This window comes from Pteropus medius, unplaced genomic scaffold, assembly GCF_902729225.1.
Source record: "Pteropus medius unplaced genomic scaffold, Ma_sr-lr_union100, whole genome shotgun sequence".
In the NCBI taxonomy this organism is placed as follows: Eukaryota; Metazoa; Chordata; class Mammalia; order Chiroptera; family Pteropodidae; genus Pteropus; species Pteropus medius.
This window is the reverse complement of record NW_024349800.1, coordinates 15021473-15042591: the sequence shown is the minus strand read 5'-3', so window position 1 is coordinate 15042591 and position 21119 is coordinate 15021473. Positions and strand designations below refer to the sequence as shown.

At 33.3% G+C, this 21119-nt stretch overlaps 1 protein-coding gene across 5 annotated transcripts in view; it reads left to right on the top strand.

The window, feature by feature from the left end:
* TBC1D4 (TBC1 domain family member 4) overlaps positions 1–21119 on the top strand; it is a 166719-nt gene that overhangs the window by 128084 nt on the left and 17516 nt on the right. For 4 of the 5 annotated variants that reach the window (XM_039886860.1, XM_039886859.1, XM_039886861.1 and 1 more), the window contains 5 exons: positions 479–553; positions 1851–2077; positions 13762–13922; positions 15885–16094; positions 19747–19905. In XM_039886860.1, coding sequence (XP_039742794.1) covers positions 479–553; positions 1851–2077; positions 13762–13922; positions 15885–16094; positions 19747–19905 — 832 coding nt within the window. Of the gene's footprint in view, positions 1–478; positions 554–1850; positions 2078–3880; positions 4046–7910; positions 7935–13761; positions 13923–15884; positions 16095–19746; positions 19906–21119 lie in introns of all 5 variants that reach the window. The other variant, XM_039886863.1, reaches the window with a different exon arrangement.

Genomic DNA, 21119 nt, shown 5'->3' with positions numbered 1-21119 from the left:
GCTAAATGCATACGTTTTAGGATGCAGTTTCTTTTTCTTAACCTGTGTTTATTGTGATCCTGTAATGTGAATTATGATATTTGTAACCTAGGTTGTGGGGAGGATATAGGTATTAAACCATTTTCTTTATCACTGTAATGGTCAGTTGTACTGTACCTTCCATGTTGGTGTTTATCCGTATGAGACTCAAAGTTAATGGAGCTCTCACTGATTTTTATGGGGATATCCCAATTGTATGGCCAAATAACACTGACCTTGTAACAGAATAACTTCACGGAGCTTGGTTTGAGTATCTAGTTATCTAATGGCTGATTTAGGAATAATGTAAGTAAATCGAGTTGTTCTATTTACTATGCTAGAATGGCTGTTAATACTGCCAGCACATTTGAGTGAGCCACAAAAGGATCAATTTATCGCTAACATAAAGAGGTAAAAATTCAAACCATATGAATGATTTAATTTTATTCTCTTCACTCAGGGAGCAAACAGAATGAGAGGCCGGCTGGGAAGTATGGACAGCTTTGAACGGTCCAACAGTCTTGCTTCAGAGAAGGTATCTAAGCGGAGTTCCTTCTTTTAGCACTAATTGCAACTCGGCACAATCCAGCACTGACATGGTAATAGGCATGCTTAGTGATTTTGTTCTGAGTCCTTTACAATTTAAAAAAAGTAAATATTTGAGGCTTTTTTTTTTTTTAAATAAGAAGACTCTGGTTATAAGCATGTTGCTCTTTATTCAGCTGAAGCTTTCTCATGGTGAGAGAGAACACATCCCTTGCAGGCTAACTGCTCTTGCAGGCTTTTTAACTGTTTGGATTTAGTATGCTTTGGAGGATAGTATTTGAGCAACTATTGATCCAAAGCCATAGAAAAATGAGCCATGTAATTACCACAGTTGTACAGTGACCTTTTTATCTTTTGTTTTCTCCTCATGTTACACCTCCCCCATTTTTAACCATTCTAACTGCAATATTACGCTCTTCTTTATCACATAGACAATTGGTTTCCTGTTTCCTGTATCATGCAACATGTAACGTGAGGCATATGCAATGCATTTTTTAATGGAAAAATATTAAAATATTTTTATTAAAGTTTTTATTGATGAAATTGATGACTTAGTCCAGCTGTGAGTCTTTCTAGCCCTAACTCTTGTTTATCAAGCTAAACGTTTCTACAGTTGTACTTGTTCTGGAAAGTATAAACAGCATACTTGTCTAAATTGAAAGATTTATGATGTCTACCCATGCAATATGAAATGCATTCCAGCATAACTCACTTTTCATTCATTTCCTGTTTTTCATGTCTTTTAAAAAAATGTTTCAGCAGAGAACATGTAGTTGGATAGAAACATCCACGACGAAGGAAGATACTTAACAGGCTTTATTTTCCTGAAGGCTTTGCCATGAGACTTGGACACTTCAGCGTTGTGATACTGTTTTGACAGTACAGGAAGCATGTGACCCATAGGTCACGGAAATCATTAGCTACATAAACGCAGATGCCACCCTCTTTTGGTCATGATCTCTTTTCATCTTTCTGGCGACAATGAGAAAAGTACAGTAGCTATAGCATTTTACTACAAAGAGCTAAGGAAAAGAATACCTTTTCTTATCATCCTTTTCACTTTCCAGCCTATCTTTATGGATGCTGTCTTACAGCTGCTTATCAGAAGAAATGGGTTGTGTTGACACTGATTAACCTTCAGCATGGATTGAGTTAAAAAAAAAAAAACAGTTTTGTCATGACTCAGGAGGAAGAAGAGGCACCCTGTCACTTGTGAGCTCTGTGTTTAAGCAGGTCTGCTATGATCCTCATAGGAAAGGAAGACCTCACTTTTGCTTGCTTTTCAGGACTACTCACCAGGAGACTCTCCACCAGGGACACCACCAGCCTCCCCACTGTCCTCAGCTTGGCAGACGTTCCCTGAAGAGGATTCCGACTCCCCACAGTTTCGAAGACGGGCACACACGTTCAGCCACCCACCTTCAAGCACGAGGAGAAAGCTGAATTTACAGGATGGGAGGGCTCACAGTGTTCGCTCCCCTCTCCTGAGGCAGAGCTCCATCGAACAGTGCAGGTGAGTCCAAACCTTTCTCGGGAATGTGAAATAAAATTCTCCTGCCAACCTGTTTTGATCACTGGGGAGTCAAGATTTATTGTGACTTCATACTATAGCCAACATTTAGTTTTTAGAAAGACCATAAAAAATAAAATTATAAAAACCTTAAGTTACTAAGGAAGACAAGGCAAGATTTAAGGTACATCCAAAGAACTGAGTTAAAGCATTTTGGACAGAAACATTTTTTTCCCCCAGAAAAACAAAAAACAAGATATTGTGCATGTGATTTTGCCTGAAATTTTTGCTGACAACACGTTACTCAGTGTCTTCTTGATGATGGCTCTAATGAAACAAAGTCAGCAAATTGGAAAATAACATAACAGTAGAACTTCCTGTTAGCCTACTATAAAACACAAGGGTTAAAAAAAATTACCTAAATTACCTTAATATATGAGACAAAAATTGGCCATATTTTATTTTGTTATAAATTAAGGCCAAATAATAAAATTATCAAAAATTTTATTTAGAATAAAGTGATATCTATAAAGAATACACATACCATAATTGACAGGCAGTGTCCATTAGGAATTATCTTCTATGATATTTAAAAAATAAAATTGTTTGGCATTTGTTAAAAAATAATAAAGGTGGTAAACCTAGAATTCTAGAATGATTGTACTTTTTACTGTGCAACATAGTTCAGAGTTTATATCCTAGAGTTAAGTTTGTTTTTCTTCTTTCCCTATGAGTTTGTTACAGGAACAGGGTCTGATACTGATGCCAGTTAGAGAAACAAATAAATAAACAAATAAAAAAAACCCAGAACTCTAAGTAAAAAGAGGTTAATTTTTACATTGTTACCAAATTTACCAGCATTTCTCTTAAGGATGCAACTTTATTCTTATTGTTTTTTGAATGATTTGATATTTAAAAATAAGGTATTTAGGATATAGAAAAACAAAGTAAATCAACAGAATTAAATATCCTCAGATTTTCTTTTATGGAAGGGATTAAGAATTCATGTGTAAATCAAGACTTTTTTATGATTCTTTATATTTATCCAAGGCAATAAATCTTTTTTCCAGGAAAAATTATTTTCAAGAATTTAAAACATTATTTTAAACTATAAATGCTGTTTCTATTCTTCCTTATGCTTTCTGCATTTTATAATGTATAAATTCAAATAATTTCTGTCAAAGATGTTATTCATATCATTGTAAAAACTTGCTAGGAAAAGAATCTTCTAAAAAAAAAAAGAGCAGCATTGGTAAGTTAGGGATGTAGATAAAACATGGCTGTGCAATTCCACAGGCTGCAGGAAGGAACATGAACTTTAATGTTTGTTAGGCCAAAGGTATTATGATAACTTCCAACAACTAAACACGCTGTCCTTAAATTTTTAGAAGAGTTTATATCTTTAAAATAGTTGAGTCTTTGAACTACCGATAATTGTGTTTTTCTACTGGAACTTGTTTCCTGTAATTATTTGTGCTTTCCTATTTTTTTTTTTTTCCTACTGAAGTATCTTTTGTGTGTAAAAACAAACACTTTTTTGTCCTAAAATTGTTTAAAAAGCTTTAGAGACAAACATATACTGCATAGACGAGGAGGAATTCGATTTGTGAAAGGTGAAACCAGGTCACAGTTTAAATAGTGAACTGCATGCTCCTTTTTCTTTTTCTTTCCATATAAGATCCAGTCCTGAGCCTTTAAAGGAAGATTAAATTAATAGCGAGAACCTGTAAATATGCTTTTTCATAGCGAATGAAGATTTTGCCAAAATATAAATTAAGACAAACTTGCTGTGTTTTCTGTACTCAGCATTCTTCCATCAGTTCGGCGCATGCACAAGGAGAGTTATTCTTCTTCCAGCCTTCCAAGTCTTCACACTTCCTTCTCTGCCCCTTCCTTCACTGCCCCCTCTTTCCTGAAAAGCTTTTACCAGAATTCAGGTAGACTGTCCCCACAGTATGAAAATGAAATCAGGTGAGATCAGTGTCCTTTGTTTGCAAAGCAAAATTTTCTGCCGTGATATATTGATATGTTACTAACGAATGGCTGATTAATTTTGGAGTGACATTTATGCATCCTTATAGTGTGCTCATTTTAATACATTTCTAATATATTGGTTTCAATTCCAAATATTTTTATTAAGAAACCTTTTAAAACCAACGTTTCAGAACTTCTAAAACCAGCTTTTTGATTACACGATTGTCTTGCTTTTTAAATTATTATTATTTTTGTACTATTTGTATGTTTCTTTGCCTTGGGCCCAAGAGTCTAAGCTTTGTTTTGTTTGGAACTAAACCTGGTCCAGTGCTAACACATACTAAGCAAACCTCCTCTGATTATGCCTTTTTTTACTTAGCTTCTCCAGAACTAGCTTATGGAACCTGAAAGCCACTGATTTAAACATCTGTACTAAAGTGATGGACATCATATATTTCTATTGTTATGTACATAGAATATTTCCTAGGCATTTCTTTGATTTTTCAATGATAGACTTACTTTTCTGATTCTCAGTGTAAATCACATAATGGATATAGGATCATCTTGATAGCAACTCTTTCAGATAGCATAAGAGAGCTCTTGAATCTTGTAGATATTAGAGTTTGAATTGTTTTGGTCCCCCATATTGAAAATAGATAGCCTGTTAAGTCTTGTTCCCTAGTATTGAAAATATATAGCCTGTTAAGTCTTTTAGCTACACAATATTAGATGTGATTTTAGAGCATTACCTTTTTAAAAAAATTGAAATTGTGAACTCTTACCAATCATTCAGATTCTTAGTGGGAAGAAGTGGGTTAAGTTGGGAATTCTTCTAAAAGGATATTGTAGGCTTAGATGTTTGTGAGAGTCATTCCTATTTTCATGTGTTTGCTTTACTCATTCATTTTTATTGCTGTATAGGATTCCATTTAATACACCACAATTTGTTCACTCTCTTGCTGATGGATATTTGAATTGTTTGGTAATTGGCAATTCTTGCAGTCCCGGAGAGGAATACATGCTATCAACCTGCATGCCACTCAGATCTCCCTGGGTATTCTTTTGGTCTCCCTTCCTTTGGCCTTAGGAAATCCCCGAAGTTAACATATAACTAGGGAACCCTCTGTAACTACTTAAATTAGACTATTCCTTGAATTATTTTTGAGTCTCTTTTGTCCATGTGTGACAATTTTTTTTCCACTCCAAGAAAGATAATTAATACTGGAATAATAAAATTTTGAGTCTGAACTTTCTTCTGAATTAGTATAGTCATATTCAAATATTGTATTTCCAGTGAAGAAAGTTGATGAAGAATTGATTTTAAAGGGTTTTTTTAGGGACCACTTTACAGGAGAAAATTTAAAGAAAGTTAGCCACAAGAAAATAGTTTAATATATATAGAATATGCAATGAATTTAGAGAACCAAGAATAGACACACTCAAAAATATCAGTTTGCCTTATCTCTGTAGTACTACCAATTAATAAGAATATAACACTTTCGGTGAACCTTATTTGCAATTTCTTATTGTTGTGTAAAAGTGAGCATCTGGAGAATCGCACTTTCCTTCTGGGAATAAAACCAGGCCTGAAAGTGACTATTAGAAATAGCCATTAAGAAGGTCAAAGATTTGCTGTGAATAGGATGTAGAGTACAAAAGCAATGACTTTTTAAAGATTACCGATAGTGTTTAATTAAGATTATATGTTCACCTTAGCAGTTTCTGCTTAGATATATGTATTCTTGCTCATAGTTTCCCTTAGCCCTTGATATCATTCTGAGAGAAGGACGTTAAAGTCCAGAGGGCAAATATACATTCATTTTGCATTGAAAAATTCCACTTTTCTCTTGTTATCTTATTTGAGGTGCTATAGTTAAAAATAAGAACTTTTAAATTTGTAGAATAATTAAAAATCGTGCTGTTTAAAAAATACTTTGTAATGTTTTCTTGACTTTGAGAAATTCTAAAAATCAAAAAACACTTTTTTTCCTGTACTTTTTGTATGCTTTTTAAAAATAATTTGACAGCATAAACTCAATAGGCCAAAAAGACACTTAATTTTTTTCATTAAAAGATAACATAACCATAAAGCTCAATGGATCATCGGAGTAAACACCCCGTGTAACTGCCACCCAGTCAATCAGGGCGATGCTGTGAGCACTCCCGCAGCTCCTCACACTTTCTCACCCAGGCAGCACCTCCTAGCCTGACGTTAAATACCATAGCTTTGTTTTGCCTGGAACTTTATTTAAAAAGAATGATACAGTATAAATTCTTTTATATCTGGCTTCTATCATCACTGAACATTAGTTTGTGAGAGTCATTCCTCTGTTTATATGCAATTCTGTGTATTCATTTATATTGCTGAATACATTTATATTGTATTCCATTTAATATATCACAATTTATCCATTTTTTTGCTGGTGGACCTGTGGATTATTTCTAGATTTTTGGCTTTTAAAGAGTAGTGCCTTGGATATTGTACATGTTTTAGTTGTACATTCTATGCATTGTTGATGATTATCTACACAGTAGTAAAATTATTGGACAAAATTTACTCTTAATAGGTTTAACTTCAACTAATAGGTCACTTAGACGTAAATTTACTGGTTAAAATCTTGCATAGAAGTTTTTTTTAATTTGTATTTTGAAATAATTTTGAATTTATAGAAAAGTTGCAAAAATATTATGGAGATCTTTTGCTCTTTATCCGGATTCATTAGTTTTTAACATTCGACCTGCTTGTTTTATCATTCTTTGTCCATTTACATATGTATATGTATGTGTATACAGATATCCATTTATATATTTTATTCTAAGCCATTTGTAACTAGGTGAAATACATCATGTCCCTTTACTCAGAATACTTCAGTATGTATTTCCTAAGAATGAGGCTATTCAGGAGCATGGTTTTAATCCAGTGATTTCTGACCTTTACATATCTCAATATCGCTACTTTCAGAGAGGACATCATACATACATAATTATATCTGGAACTACTCAGAGTATTGAAGAGAGTATGTTCATAATACTATGAATTATAATTATCTTTTTACTTGGATACCTCTTATCTTACTAGTTGTATAGAGTGGGTCGCTAAATATGTATAGTCAAGTAAGGTATAGTATATAGGCTAACAAATACTACTTTTTAGAAGGCATATTAACTTGAAATTTGAAATTCAGATTAGGTATCCTTCTCTAGGACCATTATTCTGAATTATTAAAAACATGTCGAGTTACTTGTTCTTACTCAGACTGAATAAAAGGACCCAAGGTATTTTTAATATGGTTTATTGAATAGCAGGTTCATTTGCCTAGCATTGAAATGATAAAGAAAAGGGAATAAATATATATTTTGTTTTACTTTACTTTGAATTAATTTTTTAAAATTTAATGTTATATCATTGTTTAGTAGCTAAACTATAATTGTCTGTGATGACATAGTATATTTATATAATATTCATTTATCAAATATAGTATATACTTTCTATCAAGTCATCTTTGTCACTCCTTAAAATTGCTTCCTATCTTTCAAGCTTCTAATTAAAAATTATCTATATTGAAGTTCATCAGTCAAAAGTGAAATGATAGTCATTTCTATTCACCTTTAAACTTTTTTTTTTCAATGCGAAAATAAGATTTTTGCTGATGAAATAGTTTGTGGTACAGTTTTCGTTCTCTGTAGTTCTCATATTCACTGATAAAAATAATATAATCACTCATTATAATTTATTATCAAAATAAAATAACCTTATCTATGCTGTGTTGATGACTTATGGGAATGCCTTTTATTCTAAATTCTGATTTTAGACATCTCTCTCTCTCTGCTAATGTCGTTCTTTGTTTTCCTGTTGCACTAGACAAGACACTGCTTCAGAATCAAGGTGATTAGTGGTCTAAATATTTTCACTTAAAAATTCATAAATTCTTCCAACTGAGTATAATCATTGGTTTAAAAAAGCAGTTTTGGCTGTCTCCTGAATGCATGGCATCATTCTGGTGCTAAGAGGGTTATATAGTAGAAAAAAATGTGATGACTGGTGTAATCCAAGATCACAAATGATGGTATAAAATGTAGATTGCAAACAGAAATCCTGTTTCTACTCTATTCCGTGTTGACATTTCCTTAGAACTAACTGCGCTGTGTCCTTCAATCGAGGCCTACTTTTAATTTTGAATTAAAATAAGTGAATTTGCTAGTTTTGAGGTATATATCTACAAATAAGGAGTTTATTCTAAATTCCAAAAGATGCAGAAATGAGAATCCTATAAAAAACATACTTATAAAATCAAATATGGTGTTCTCCTGAAGAGGGTTACTAATCTACTTCTTCTCATCTTCATTCCGGTCACATTGGTTACTTTGAGACACTGCTGAGGCCTTCCAGACGTCCCACTGGTCTGGGCACAGGAAAACACCTACTTCCTTATTATGGAAGTCTGACCACAACTGTGATGACACCTCTTCCTCTTGACCCACATGCTCTTTGTGATAAACATCCAGAATCACTGCTGAACAAGTTAACTGAAAACAGTTTGCTTTGTTCTAGTTTCTATGCTTTGCTTATATCATGAGCTCAATAGAAAACAGACATGCCCATCTTCCTATTCGGGACCACTGACATTTAAAGTTTTTTCCATCAGTAGTAAAAACATAGTATTATAGATTGGACTAGAATGAGATGTACAAGGAGAAAAAAGTTATCTGAAAATCATTTTGGCCACACTGAAAAAATAAAAAGTGACTTTTTTGATACTTGTAATTGACCTATACCATTTAGATAATACTTCTTATCTATTTTTTAAAAGCCTAATGGAAACATTAGTTTTACTTTGTGTCCTTTTAGGTTCTACAGCAGCATAGAATTAGGTTTGTTTATTACCTTAGGTATCATCTGGTTTATAATTTCCTTATTTTGCATATGGTTAGATTGATCCATAGGGAGGTTTAATATCTTGCTTGCTATCATTTTCTTAATTTGGGGTTATAAGGATGTGAATAAGAAAATGAGCTACTCAGAGATATTTTAATTCCAATGTAAAGAACTTAATTTAGAAAGGAATTGCATTCAGTGTAGAGTTTAGGAAATCAAACTCTTTGTTCTCATCATTCTTTTTTTTACACTGATTAATCTATTACTCTTGACTCATAGCTCAGATGCTGTATATTGATTTCCATTAGAACAGTTCAATGTCAATTTTATTTAATTAGTAAAGATTTTCCATAGGATGATATATGGTTACCCAGTTGAAAGCAGGAGTTAGATAAACTATTAACGTATCTGATGCAATTATGGATTAGATTTTACTATGGATCCTGTGGGAAAAAACTAAAGTTTCTTCACTGTGGTGTTTCATGTGGCTTTTCTCAGAGTGTTTACAAAGAGAAATCTTTTTCAGATTTCTGTTAAATAGTTGCTATCATATTAATCAAGTTTTGTTTCAGTCTTGAGTTGTGATGCATTATGATTTAGCTATAGATTTAATCAGTGTATATCTTTTTTTTGGATTTTGTGATGCTGGTAGTTTTGAATGGGTGCTAGTGGGTAAGAGATGGGGGCAGTTTGCTGCTCAGCAGAGCATCTTTGTAAAACTGGTCCTGGCCTAAGAGTTTACCTTTGTGAAACATGCATCCACGTTGTTCTGATAGGAAATAATACATGACTGCACCCTTCTTAAAGCTGAGTCGCTGTGAGTGGTCACTCAGTTACCATCATTCGGTACACTAAATTAATTCCAGTGAATTAATTGTTATTAAAGCAGGCAAATATGCATTGAAATTCTGTGTTAACATAAGACTTACCATGTTAATTTAATAGTTGCTGTGGTGAACGCTATAACTTCTTCGTCAGGGATATATTAAAAAGTCATCTTAAATCTCTGTGTATGTGGCCAGGGGGATTCATATCTATAGCTTTTGATCAATGCTGCACATAGAAGGACTTGGAAATGCCTCCCAGACTACATGGTGAAACACATAATCTATTTCCCCACCTTATAAGCCCTCGTTTGTGTCTACAGATTGTGACTCTTGACGAATTTGGACTGGTAATAGGTTGTATATATAGAATATACTGATTCAAAAATAGGTAGGAGTTCTCCACATTGTATTTCCTTCCTAGTTATTCATCTTTAATTTAATTAATTTTCAAAAGAAGTAATTACGGCAGAGAATACTTTTCTGAATGTGCCTCTTGAGAAACAGTTTTATAATGTACATGTTGATTTTCCAAAATACAAAAGAAGGAGAAAAAAAGATTATATATATAAAAAGAAATTGGTTCTAATTTGGTTTGTCGTTTAAAAAATATAAAGATAATTAATATGCCAATATGTGTATTTTCTACCATATTAATATGTTTTAAAATAAAACATTTAAAAAAATTTTTAATTCTATTTAAAAATAAAAAAGTCTTTAATTTTGAATGCAACGATTTCAAAAGCAAAGAAAATGAAGTGATACATTTACATAAATGAACACCTAAGAATACTGTGAAGTTATTTCCCTGCTGATATAAATGACATTTCATTTAAAAAGAGAAAGCGAAGTACTGACCGAAAGATAATGCTAATTAGAGACTGAGTTTTTTCACCAAAAATAAGAGGATTCTGGGAGTCCTGACAGCTTTTTTTTTTGAGGTTCAGTATAGCAGTGTCTTAGCTGATGCAAGGAGTGTTGACGTTAGCACGATAAACTGCAGTGCTAAGTGTCTGAATCCTCGACTGCCTGAGTTCGAATCCTGGTTCCTTCACTTATTATCCATGGGACTGTAGTAAAGTTACTTAGTTTCTTTTTATCTCAGTTTTCTCACTTAAAAAGAGAATAGTATAACACCTTCCCCATAAATTTGCTGTGAAGATGAAATGAATGCATACCTGTAAAATGCTCAGAACAGTGCCTGGCACATAGTGTGTGCTTTTTGTATTAGCTTTATTATTACTGTAGTAAATACCACATGTTGTTTTGTTTTTATTCTCACTCAGAAAAGTGGACATTATACTTGCCTACATGCTAAGTTTAGTTAAAGGAAAAGTTAAAGTGAAACAATGTAATTTTTTTAAAAAGGTGTAATAACAACAAAAAATGCCTTTTTCCCTCATCCCAGTATAGTTTCCAAGGTGGGATACAAGAATTTTGATGCACAAAATTGTACCATGTGGTTTTGATTCTGGAAATTACCACTTTAGGAATGTCAGATTGCTGACTAAATGTAAAGCAGAAATTAAGCTGCTATATGTTGCATATATGCACTGACTGTTGAAAACTTTATCTGGACTCTAACTTCTGAATACATATCTTCTCTTATTAAATAAAGCAAGGCAACTTTGCCTTATCTCAGCCACCAAACTGCTTTTTCAGGATGTCATTTTTTAGTACAAGATAAAGGGTCAATGGTCTGTTATGTAAGTTCTTCCTTTTGGTATATTATTATCTTATATTTTGACTGCTAATTTTTGACTTATTACTTGCCATTAAATTCCAGACATAAGAGGAAAATGTGTCATTTGGCATTTTATTTGGATTACAGAATTTAAAAATTTAGACATTAGGAAATTTTAAAATATGTAAATGTAGGGGTACTTTATGCACTTGCGTTATAGCACATTCCCCCAAAAACAATAACGAAACTGAGATAGGTACCCCTCAGTCTTAGCTGTAGTACTTTCTAAACACTTGATATGTCATTAGCAGTGAATTGGAAGGTGATTTTTAAAAGTTGTTTTAATTCCAGCATTAAAATATGAAAGTTTTGGAATCCTTTGGTTTGATTTACTCTAGTTTTCTTTATTAGAGCTATTAAAAGTTTAAGAATATTTTATTAGAGCTACTAAAAGGTTAAGAGTATTTGTTGAACTCTTACCTTGTGAGGCATCGAAATAGGTGCTTTTACGTAAGTATTTTATTTAGCTTTCTAGGTTTAATTATAAATTAGATGTCCTTATATAGAACAGGAACAACACTTATCTGGAAAAAAGATGTCTTGTGTTGTTTACTAACACTGTTGTTATTGTTGATAGCTACCAGTGCCATCAACAGCTCAGTCTATACTTTTGGGAAACAGCTGTTAGAACTTTTTGCCAGAAAAAAGTTAAAATTCATGACTAACCAAAAAAGTGTTTTAAGAAAGTCGATTTTTCATTTATTTCTGTTATGTCAGCCTAGCCAAATTATTTTTTGTCCATTTTACTTAACCTTCTGAGTTAATGTTTTATATGGTTTTACATTATTAATTCATTCAATAGATATTTATTTGTTCAGTGCTTACTGTTATTTGCCACTTACTACAGTAGCAGCTAGAAATACACCCATGAGCTGGGCATTTAGCAAATAACTGCCAGTGAGATAGTGTTAGTAAAGTGAAAGTGTTTATCAGACTATGACTATTATTTATAGAACATTTGAATCACAATTTCTAAAAGAAAAATACTAGAGTTAATACTTTCCAAAGTGGAAGTAAAGGTGAACATATTTATTCTATATTGCAGGGAGTTTTGAACCATAGATATATATTAGGGTTATAATTTTATACAGGATACTCGACAAGGGAGATTTGACTACATTAAGATATATATATCAACTACGCTTCGGTTTACCATAATACATCATGACAGTTTTTCTTAACCTTAATTTAGCTAAGTAATATTTCCACAATGATTGATGAAGATTAGAAATAACTGAATTACCTGATATATGAGTACATAAAATAAATAAAAATATCACAGGCGGGTGCTGAATTGCAATTCTGACTACTGGTTGCTGCAGTACTGCTGAGTTCCTCTGAGTATCTGAGTAGGGTTGTGACATTTCAAGTTGTTTCATTTCTGACTGAAGTACTGACACTTCTTGACTTCATCGAAAGCCCTGTGCCTACATTTCTTAGTATCATTACCACCTATAAATATTAGGATCGTCATCATTCTCTCAGCAAAGCTCAGAGACTTGGAAACTGAAAAAAATAAAATATCCCCACGACTAACAGAAATAATTATTGCATGATGTTCCAGCTGCTAACATATTTAGCCTCGAAAGTAAGTTCGAGTCATAATGATCTTTTACTGGAGATAGGCCTGGCATTCCTCAGAGTAGTCTTTCCTAGAAAATGAGCAGACTAGCATTTCCACAAAGCACTAATGAGGAAAGACATGACACCCCCAACCCCTTCAAAAGTTGGGAAAGGTGATTCTGGGGTTGAACGAGTTAGGGGATTTTTACCATGATCCAACTATTGGTAGCTAACAATTCAGAGACAAATCTTAACAGTCACAGGCAATTAGAAGCTATCTTTATCAGCCTATTCTAGTAAAAACTATAAGGAAAGCTCTTTACGAGCCTTTTATGTAATATTTACATTGTTTGGAACACACTATTAATTTGAGTTTTTTAGCAATGCATGAGTTTATTGCTTAAGCAACCTTTACTTCTCTGTACACATACTTCTGCTCCTCAAAGTAGAACTGAAAGTGGTGGGCTTCAATGGAATGAGTAGAAACAGGTGAGCTTCTCGTGACTGGGCTGTGGCCTCTATTGCATTTTTCCCAGGATATGGTGGCCTGGGTGACCAGCATGCCTAGCGACGCATTGCTCCATGTTGCCTGTGGCTTGTGCTTGCCCGTGGTGGTACTTGTGAATGGCTTGTGTTACCATATCATTGTGAAGAACCATGTTATGGAGTTCTCTTTACACGTTATATATTTATTTGCTTTTTGCAGTGATGGAGAGGGGAGGAAAAGGACCTCATCTACCTGCAGCAACGAATCCCTAAACATCGGAGGAACCCCTGTCACCCCTCGCCGAATCTCCTGGCGACAGCGCATCTTTCTCAGGGTTGCTTCTCCCATGAACAAATCTCCCTCGGCAATGCAGCAACAGGGTCTGTATGGTATTCACTGAAGAATTACTCCTTACTAGAATCATACATTAGGGCATGGAATGCAGTGGTTTGTGTACAAAAAGATTTAAGTATTACAATGGAGAAATAACTTCTCTTTCTATATCTGATACAGTAGTTAACTTCTCAGATATCATTAGAACATATTAGACATTCAGTATCTGCTTGTTTAATGAATGAATGAATGAGTGAGTGAATTTCTAAAACCAGGAACTAAGTTAGTACTAGAGAATTCATAGATCTTTTCATTATTAGAAAAGTAACATACTTTTTCAAGAGTCACACATAAAACAAAGTGACATAAAAATGTTGAACAATAAAGAAATGGATACAGATACACTAGGCAAATATTAAGCAAGAGAGAGCATGGTTATTTTCTTTGAATATTAGTCTTATTAGAAATTGAAGCAAAAACATCCATAGGGCAAAGTTAATGTAACAATAAACAAAAATGTGTAACAATAATGAGAACACATAATTATACAGCCTTGAGAACTAGATAACAACAGGATTTTTGGCAGAAATAAATCAGTAGCTCTCGTGGGAGATTTTACTATATTCCTCCCTGAAAATTAAATACAGAGAAATTACATACAGGTAGTATATGAGAAATACAATGAAACAAGGTTGATCTAATATTTATACAGAAACCTATAGAGAAAATGCATTCATTTTTAGCACACATGGAAGTCATGAAAATTAATTATGTATTTGGCTACAAAAAATTTTAAATATCAATCATGATCATTTGTACTGTATTCTTTAATCACAGTGCAAAAAAAAAATTAGAGGACAAGTAAAATATTTTAAGTGTTTGGAAACTGAAATCTCTGCTAAAAACTAGAAGGAAGAAAATATGATCAGAGCCCTACATATCAAAATGAGTGGTATTTGGAGAGCATTTCTAAAATCAAGTAAGCCAGAACTTAATGTGCTAACTATTCAACTTAAGAGGCTAGAAAAAAGCCATAGAGTAATAAAAAATATTATTTATTAAATAAGGGTAAGAGTAGAGTTCAATTAATAAATTAAAAAAAACAGCAACTGATATTACTAAAGATAAAATTAACTCTGCCTGGGTTAGTTAGAGAAAGCTTCTCAGAAAAGTTAGATATTTATTTAAACTCACTGCTCTTTCAGAAAGAGGAACTAGTCAAGCTCTAGAGTCACTGGAGAGAATTTTGTAGGTCAGAGAATCATGAGAAATTAAACATGATGAGAACAGAGGATGGGAGATTGAGACAAGAGACAGGAAAATTACACGAGACCGGTCTGAAGGGATCTGTAGGCTATTCCCAGTATTTGGACTTCATTCTTTGAGATATAAACAACCATCGAAATGTTTTAAGAGACACGATCATGTTTGTTAATAGGAAAATAATTGGCAACAGGGCAAAAGATGGCCTGGAACGGGGGGGGTGGGGGTGGCGGGGAGAAAATGAGCTACAGGAATTGGGTAAGAGTGTTGCAGGAGGAGTGAGCAGAGGTGCTGAGCCAAGACGAACTCAGAGTTGCTCAGCTGCTTTTCCCTTGACAGATTCTGACATTAGATGCAGATCTTAGGAGATTCCAAAAACCTACGCATGTAATCTTTTTGTTTCACACAATCAGAGAATACACATGGGTGAATTGAAGAAGTTTTAGATGCTGGGGAAAGGCCAGGTCATTTTGGAGCACCTCTCTTATAGGTCATTTTGTATTGGAAAGAAGAAGTGGTTTAATTGCATATGCTTTCATTTCACTGCGAGGGGGGAAATCTGGAAGGGGAATTCAGTCTAGTGAGTTTACTTACACTGTTAGTTCCAGAAACTTAGTTACTGGGAAAGTGGCTTTGTGAAAAGCTTTAAAGGTGGACTATAGGATGAGAGTGCATTGATTCTAGAGACAACTTCTGTAGTCTGGGTTACTGCTGTGGAATGCCTCTCACTGTTTTCTTCTCCTCAGATGGACTGGACAGGAATGAGCTGCTGCCACTGTCACCTCTTACTCCAACCATGGAGGAAGAACCGCTGGTTATATTCATGTCTGGTGGTGATGACCCAGAAAAAGTTCGAGAAAGAAAAAAATCAGAAGAACTGAGGGCCTTGTGGAGAAAAGCTATACATCAACAAATTTTGTTGCTTCGAATGGAAAAAGAAAACCAGAAACTTGAAGGTTAGCTATTCGAACAGGGCTAAATGATACGATACTGTTATTTAATGGTATAAGTTAAGACTATCCCTCTGCCCCCCCAAACTCGCACTCATCCTTGGACTATATATGCACTTTTATATGCACTATATATGCACTAGGCTATCTACCAATTGTAATTATTTCTATTTTGTGAGGTAGTTAAGACATGGGAAAGTCCAGCTTAAGATCTTTGCATTTTGGTTTAATAGATTTAAAATGTCAGATACCTCTAGTGTATTTGGGTAATATAGAATGTAGATAATAAGCCATGTGTATTTGATCATCGATGTATTTGTATGACTGAATTATTATTGTTCATTACTTTTAAAACTCTTAAATATGAAAAAGTAAATTCTCTTGTTTTTGAATATTATTTTTAACTTTCAGACTAATTGTATTCGTCATAGCAGAAATATGACTATTTCAAATAAATTGTATCCAATTCAACTATCTAATCACATGGTATCAAATTAGAATTCCTATGTTTTGTTACTGCTTTATAAATTTTTTATTTAAAAAATCATATTCTAATCATTAAATTTATAATTAGATCATTTATAATAGCTCTTTTGCTATTTGTGGTGCTTTATTGCTAAGTTTATGAATGCCAAATGCTTTGGAGTATGTTTTCTAGACTTTAGAATATTGATGCTATTTGCCCCAGTACTTATAGAATCACACACAAGGAGATACACAAATAGAACCAAAATTTATTAATGATATTATCTTGGGCAAATCACTTAACATAAAAGGGCCTTGATTTTTACATTTATAGAATAAAAGATTAAGCTTAAGTGGGCCCTTTAACTTTTAAAATTCTTAGAAAATGTATAATCTAGATTTTTCTCTGATTTGCTTTTATTGTGTTTTCTTCCAAAAAGCTTTTTTAATACAGGTATTCACATTTCTGTGTTCATCATCTATCTTAAGATTCCCCTTACTATACCTATTATTCAATTGTTTTTAATTTTAATGATATATATTTAGTTTACAAGGGCACAATTTATTTTCTTTATTGTTATTTTCTTAGAATGAAAAGTATTAAGATTTTAAATATTCTTAGAAAATAAATCTTTTCTTTAGAATAAAAATGCTATTCATTGCTATTGACGTAGCTTTCAAAAGTTCAGTATAATAAGTGGTATGCCCACCCGAACTTCCATAGATTTTTCTAAAGGAATTGAATCTATATTGTTGAGCAGTTGGTTATATCTTGAACTAAATCATAAACAGCAAAAGAGGCTGAAAAGAGGGTAACTGTCATCCCTTTAAAACATTTAAAGTATGAAATTATATTTTATTAACATTTGAGAGTATGTACAAATAGAATCTTATATTAAATTTTGAAGGATAGTTTTAGAATCATAGACTATTTAAACTGGAAATGGCCTTAAAGATTATTAAGCACCATTCTTCATTCTGCACCTGTTAGTGACTGGTTGGGGGAGGATAAGGAATTAATGTAAGGTGAAACAGTGACATACTGGCAGAATGAGTACTAAGATTCAGGTTTACTTATCATGGTTCTTGGGCTTTTCCTAGTACACCACAGCATTTCTCAACTATGTGTGTTAATATGAGGAAATGGAACGTTTTAAATACAAATGACTCTGTGTATTCAGAGGTCAATTATACTGTATAAATTGACAGGATAAGAAAGGAGGTGACATTTAGAATATGTGTTCAGAAACCTTTATCAGTTCTATATCTATTTTGTACTTAGGTAACAAAGATAAAAAATAGTTTAGCCCATTAAAATTCTAGCCAATGGATAATCATTTCTTGATGGTCATTTATTCTTGCCTAGTTAACCAGTCGAAGGCTGATATTAAGAGTTCTTCTTACTCAGCAGTTTATCCTCAGGGCCTGCAGCTGGCACATAGTGGTGCTTATTATTTTATTTACTTTTTAAAAATTAATTAATTTTTTTATGGTGACATTGGTTAATGAAATCCAATATTTCAGCTGTACAGTTTAACAGTAAGGCGCATATATATATATGTATATATATATATTTACACTGTGCATTCACCTCCCATAGTTAGATTTCTTTCTGTCACCACATATTTGACCCCTTTACCCTGTCTACCTCCCCTCCCCCATCCCCTATCCTCTGGTAACCACTAGTCTATTGTCCATGTCCATGAGTCTCTGTTTGTTTGTCCTGTTCGTTTGTTGCTTTCAGGTTTATATCCCACACATAAGTGATATCATGTGATTTTCAACTTTTTCTGTCTGAGTTATTTTGCTTAGCATGATTATCTCGAGATCCAGCCATGTTGTCACACATGACAGTATTTCATCTCTTCTTATGGCTGAGTAATATTCCATTGTATATATGTGCCACAGCTTCTTTATCCAATCATCTATTGTAGGACACTTCAGTTGAATAAATAATCGTCTAGAGAAGGTTTGAGAAGAGGAAAATCTGAGGAAATATTATGCTTTGTTCATTGTGAAAAAAATCATTAGTAAAGTTATATATAGGATTATATTTATTATTAGCTTTGAATCTACTCCTTTAAAAATTATTTGATTATCATGGAGAAATATACAGCAAATACTGAGATGCAAAGCTAAACTGTGTTAGAAAGCCATCTAGTGGTAACCAGGAAAAATATTTTTCTAGTGCGATTTATTTTTTGATTATGTCTGAAATTTTTACTGCCCTGCTTGACTAGCAGTCTTATAAGATATTTAAATTCTTTTGAAAAGTTTTTAGACACACTAAGTAAGGAGTAATACTTGTTCTGCTATTGTTTTTGTGCTGTCGAGGACTTTGGATACATGACAAAGATTTGTGTTACAGAAGGTAAGATGGGTGAACACTGTGGGCTCTAATGAATACAGATTACTCTGAGAAACTCCTGTTCAATGGAATACGAATGAAAGAAAAAAAATGTGCTTACATGATTTCCCTTCCTTTTCTCTTTTGAAATCGATTATTCAAGAGAAAGACCAAGTCAAGATAGTGGTTGCTTTTATAGGACTTTCTTTTAATGAGCTCTGGGTTTATAGTTTAGACCATTGAATGAGGGAGAATTCCGTACTATTTAAAAAAAATGGAAGTAGTGTTAACTTCAGTAGCATGAATTTGTCTCTTTAAAATTAGTAAAAATGAACACAGAAGCACATAACTCAGTACTGTTAAGGGCAGTGTTGATAACTCTGGATATAAAAATATATATCAGGTTTTCATGGTCAAATATTTCTGTAATCAAGGTTAGCATGAGGCATTGGTTTCTCAGATATGTCAAATATAAAATATTAACATTTTAATGGTGTTTAAAATGATTCAAGGTGTCACTTCTGAAGCTATCACATTTGTCAAAAAATTGAAATTTATAGCATAGCAAAAACATGCTTTGTTTTTTATGCTTAGCAGTGTTACCATCTCTAAGATACAGAGTAAAACTTCCTTAGGAAGTTATTTCTGATGTTTTCTTACATGAATAACTCAAAGTTGGAGAACCTTTCATGTATTCTCAATTTTAAAGAGTTTTCTTTTTGAGAAAATGTTAGTCGTTGATTCCTGAAAGTCACTTGGTATAGTTTTACAAATACAGTAAAATGTTAAAAATACCATGTTCTAAATAACCCATCAGTCTAACATGAATGCTCTTGCTTTTCTCAGCAAGCAGAGATGAACTCCAGTCCAGAAAAGTTAAGTTGGACTATGAAGAAGTTGGTGTATGTCAGAAGGAAGTTTTGATAACCTGGGATAAGAAGTTGTTAAACTACAGAGCTAAAATCAGATGTGATATGGAAGATATTCATACTTCTCTTAAAGAAGGTATTGTGGATCATCTTGATCTTTTTTACTTAGAAAAGCTTCAGAAGTTTTTTGATTCATGAAGCTCAGGCGTACTTCTATCTTTGTGCTTTGCTTATAAAAAAAAAAAAAAAAAGAGGAAAGTAATTTGTTTCTGCCAGCAATCAGTGACTCAGTTGGTAAGAAATGGTGCAATAGAGGGACTGTCCCTGAGGAGATAGCAGACACCTTTTCTGTAGCTGTTCCTGCCTCCTCCAGCTACTCACAGCTCTGTGTTGTTTACCAAGAAAGGAGCTTATGCATTAGTACAGATCTTTGATCATAAAAATGATTAGACTTCAAAAAGGAAAAATAAACATCAAATTTGACTCATTTCTATCATTTGGTCAAAAATATTTATATACATACAGGCATATGTATATTCACCAACATGCATGTGTTTATTTATATAGAATTATATTCTTATTAGTTTCCCTTCCATCTATTTATTGTTTCAATTATTTCAGAAAAATTACTTTTATTTAGCCATTATATTACATTGCTGCACTGCCATATACAGTGACTAAACATCTAAAGTTTAAAATTAAAACTAACATGAATTCTTTGGGTTTATTTCTGTGACCCAGAATAAATATATTAAAATGAGAATCTTTACGGCCTGCATAAACTGGTTGTAAAATAAAAATCCAAAATATCCAAAGAAACCTGATAATGAATTTTGTTTTAAAACCTTATGATGAGTAAAACTGTTGCAGAGGCAAGTTTAAATTGATATTAATTTTGTAAGATGCAACATTTACAAGCCTAATATACTGGTGTTTTCCCTTGAAGATATGGAAATCCTAAAGATTTTCAATGCATGCATTATTCGGGAAACAAAATAGTGGTTAAGAAAATGAGTGCGAGATGTAGATTACACCATTCTTTGGTATGATTTTTAATGATGTTTTAAGGGTGCTCGTCTTTCCATTTCTTAGAGGGTACACTTTAAACTTCCGAGCTCTATACCCAAGGCCCTCCACAGTCCCTCCTCCTTCATCTCTCTGACCTCACCTTCTGCCTCTCTCTGCCTCGTATCAGGTGCTCTGGAGAGACCGAACTACTGAGTCCCTACATGTCCCAGGTCATTTCTCATGCGGAATGCTGCAGTCCTTACTACACTCCTTTTCCCTTAACTTTCTACCTGCTCCCCATTTCCATCGTTTTTTCTTTTCATCCCCTTTTTCTTCCTCCTC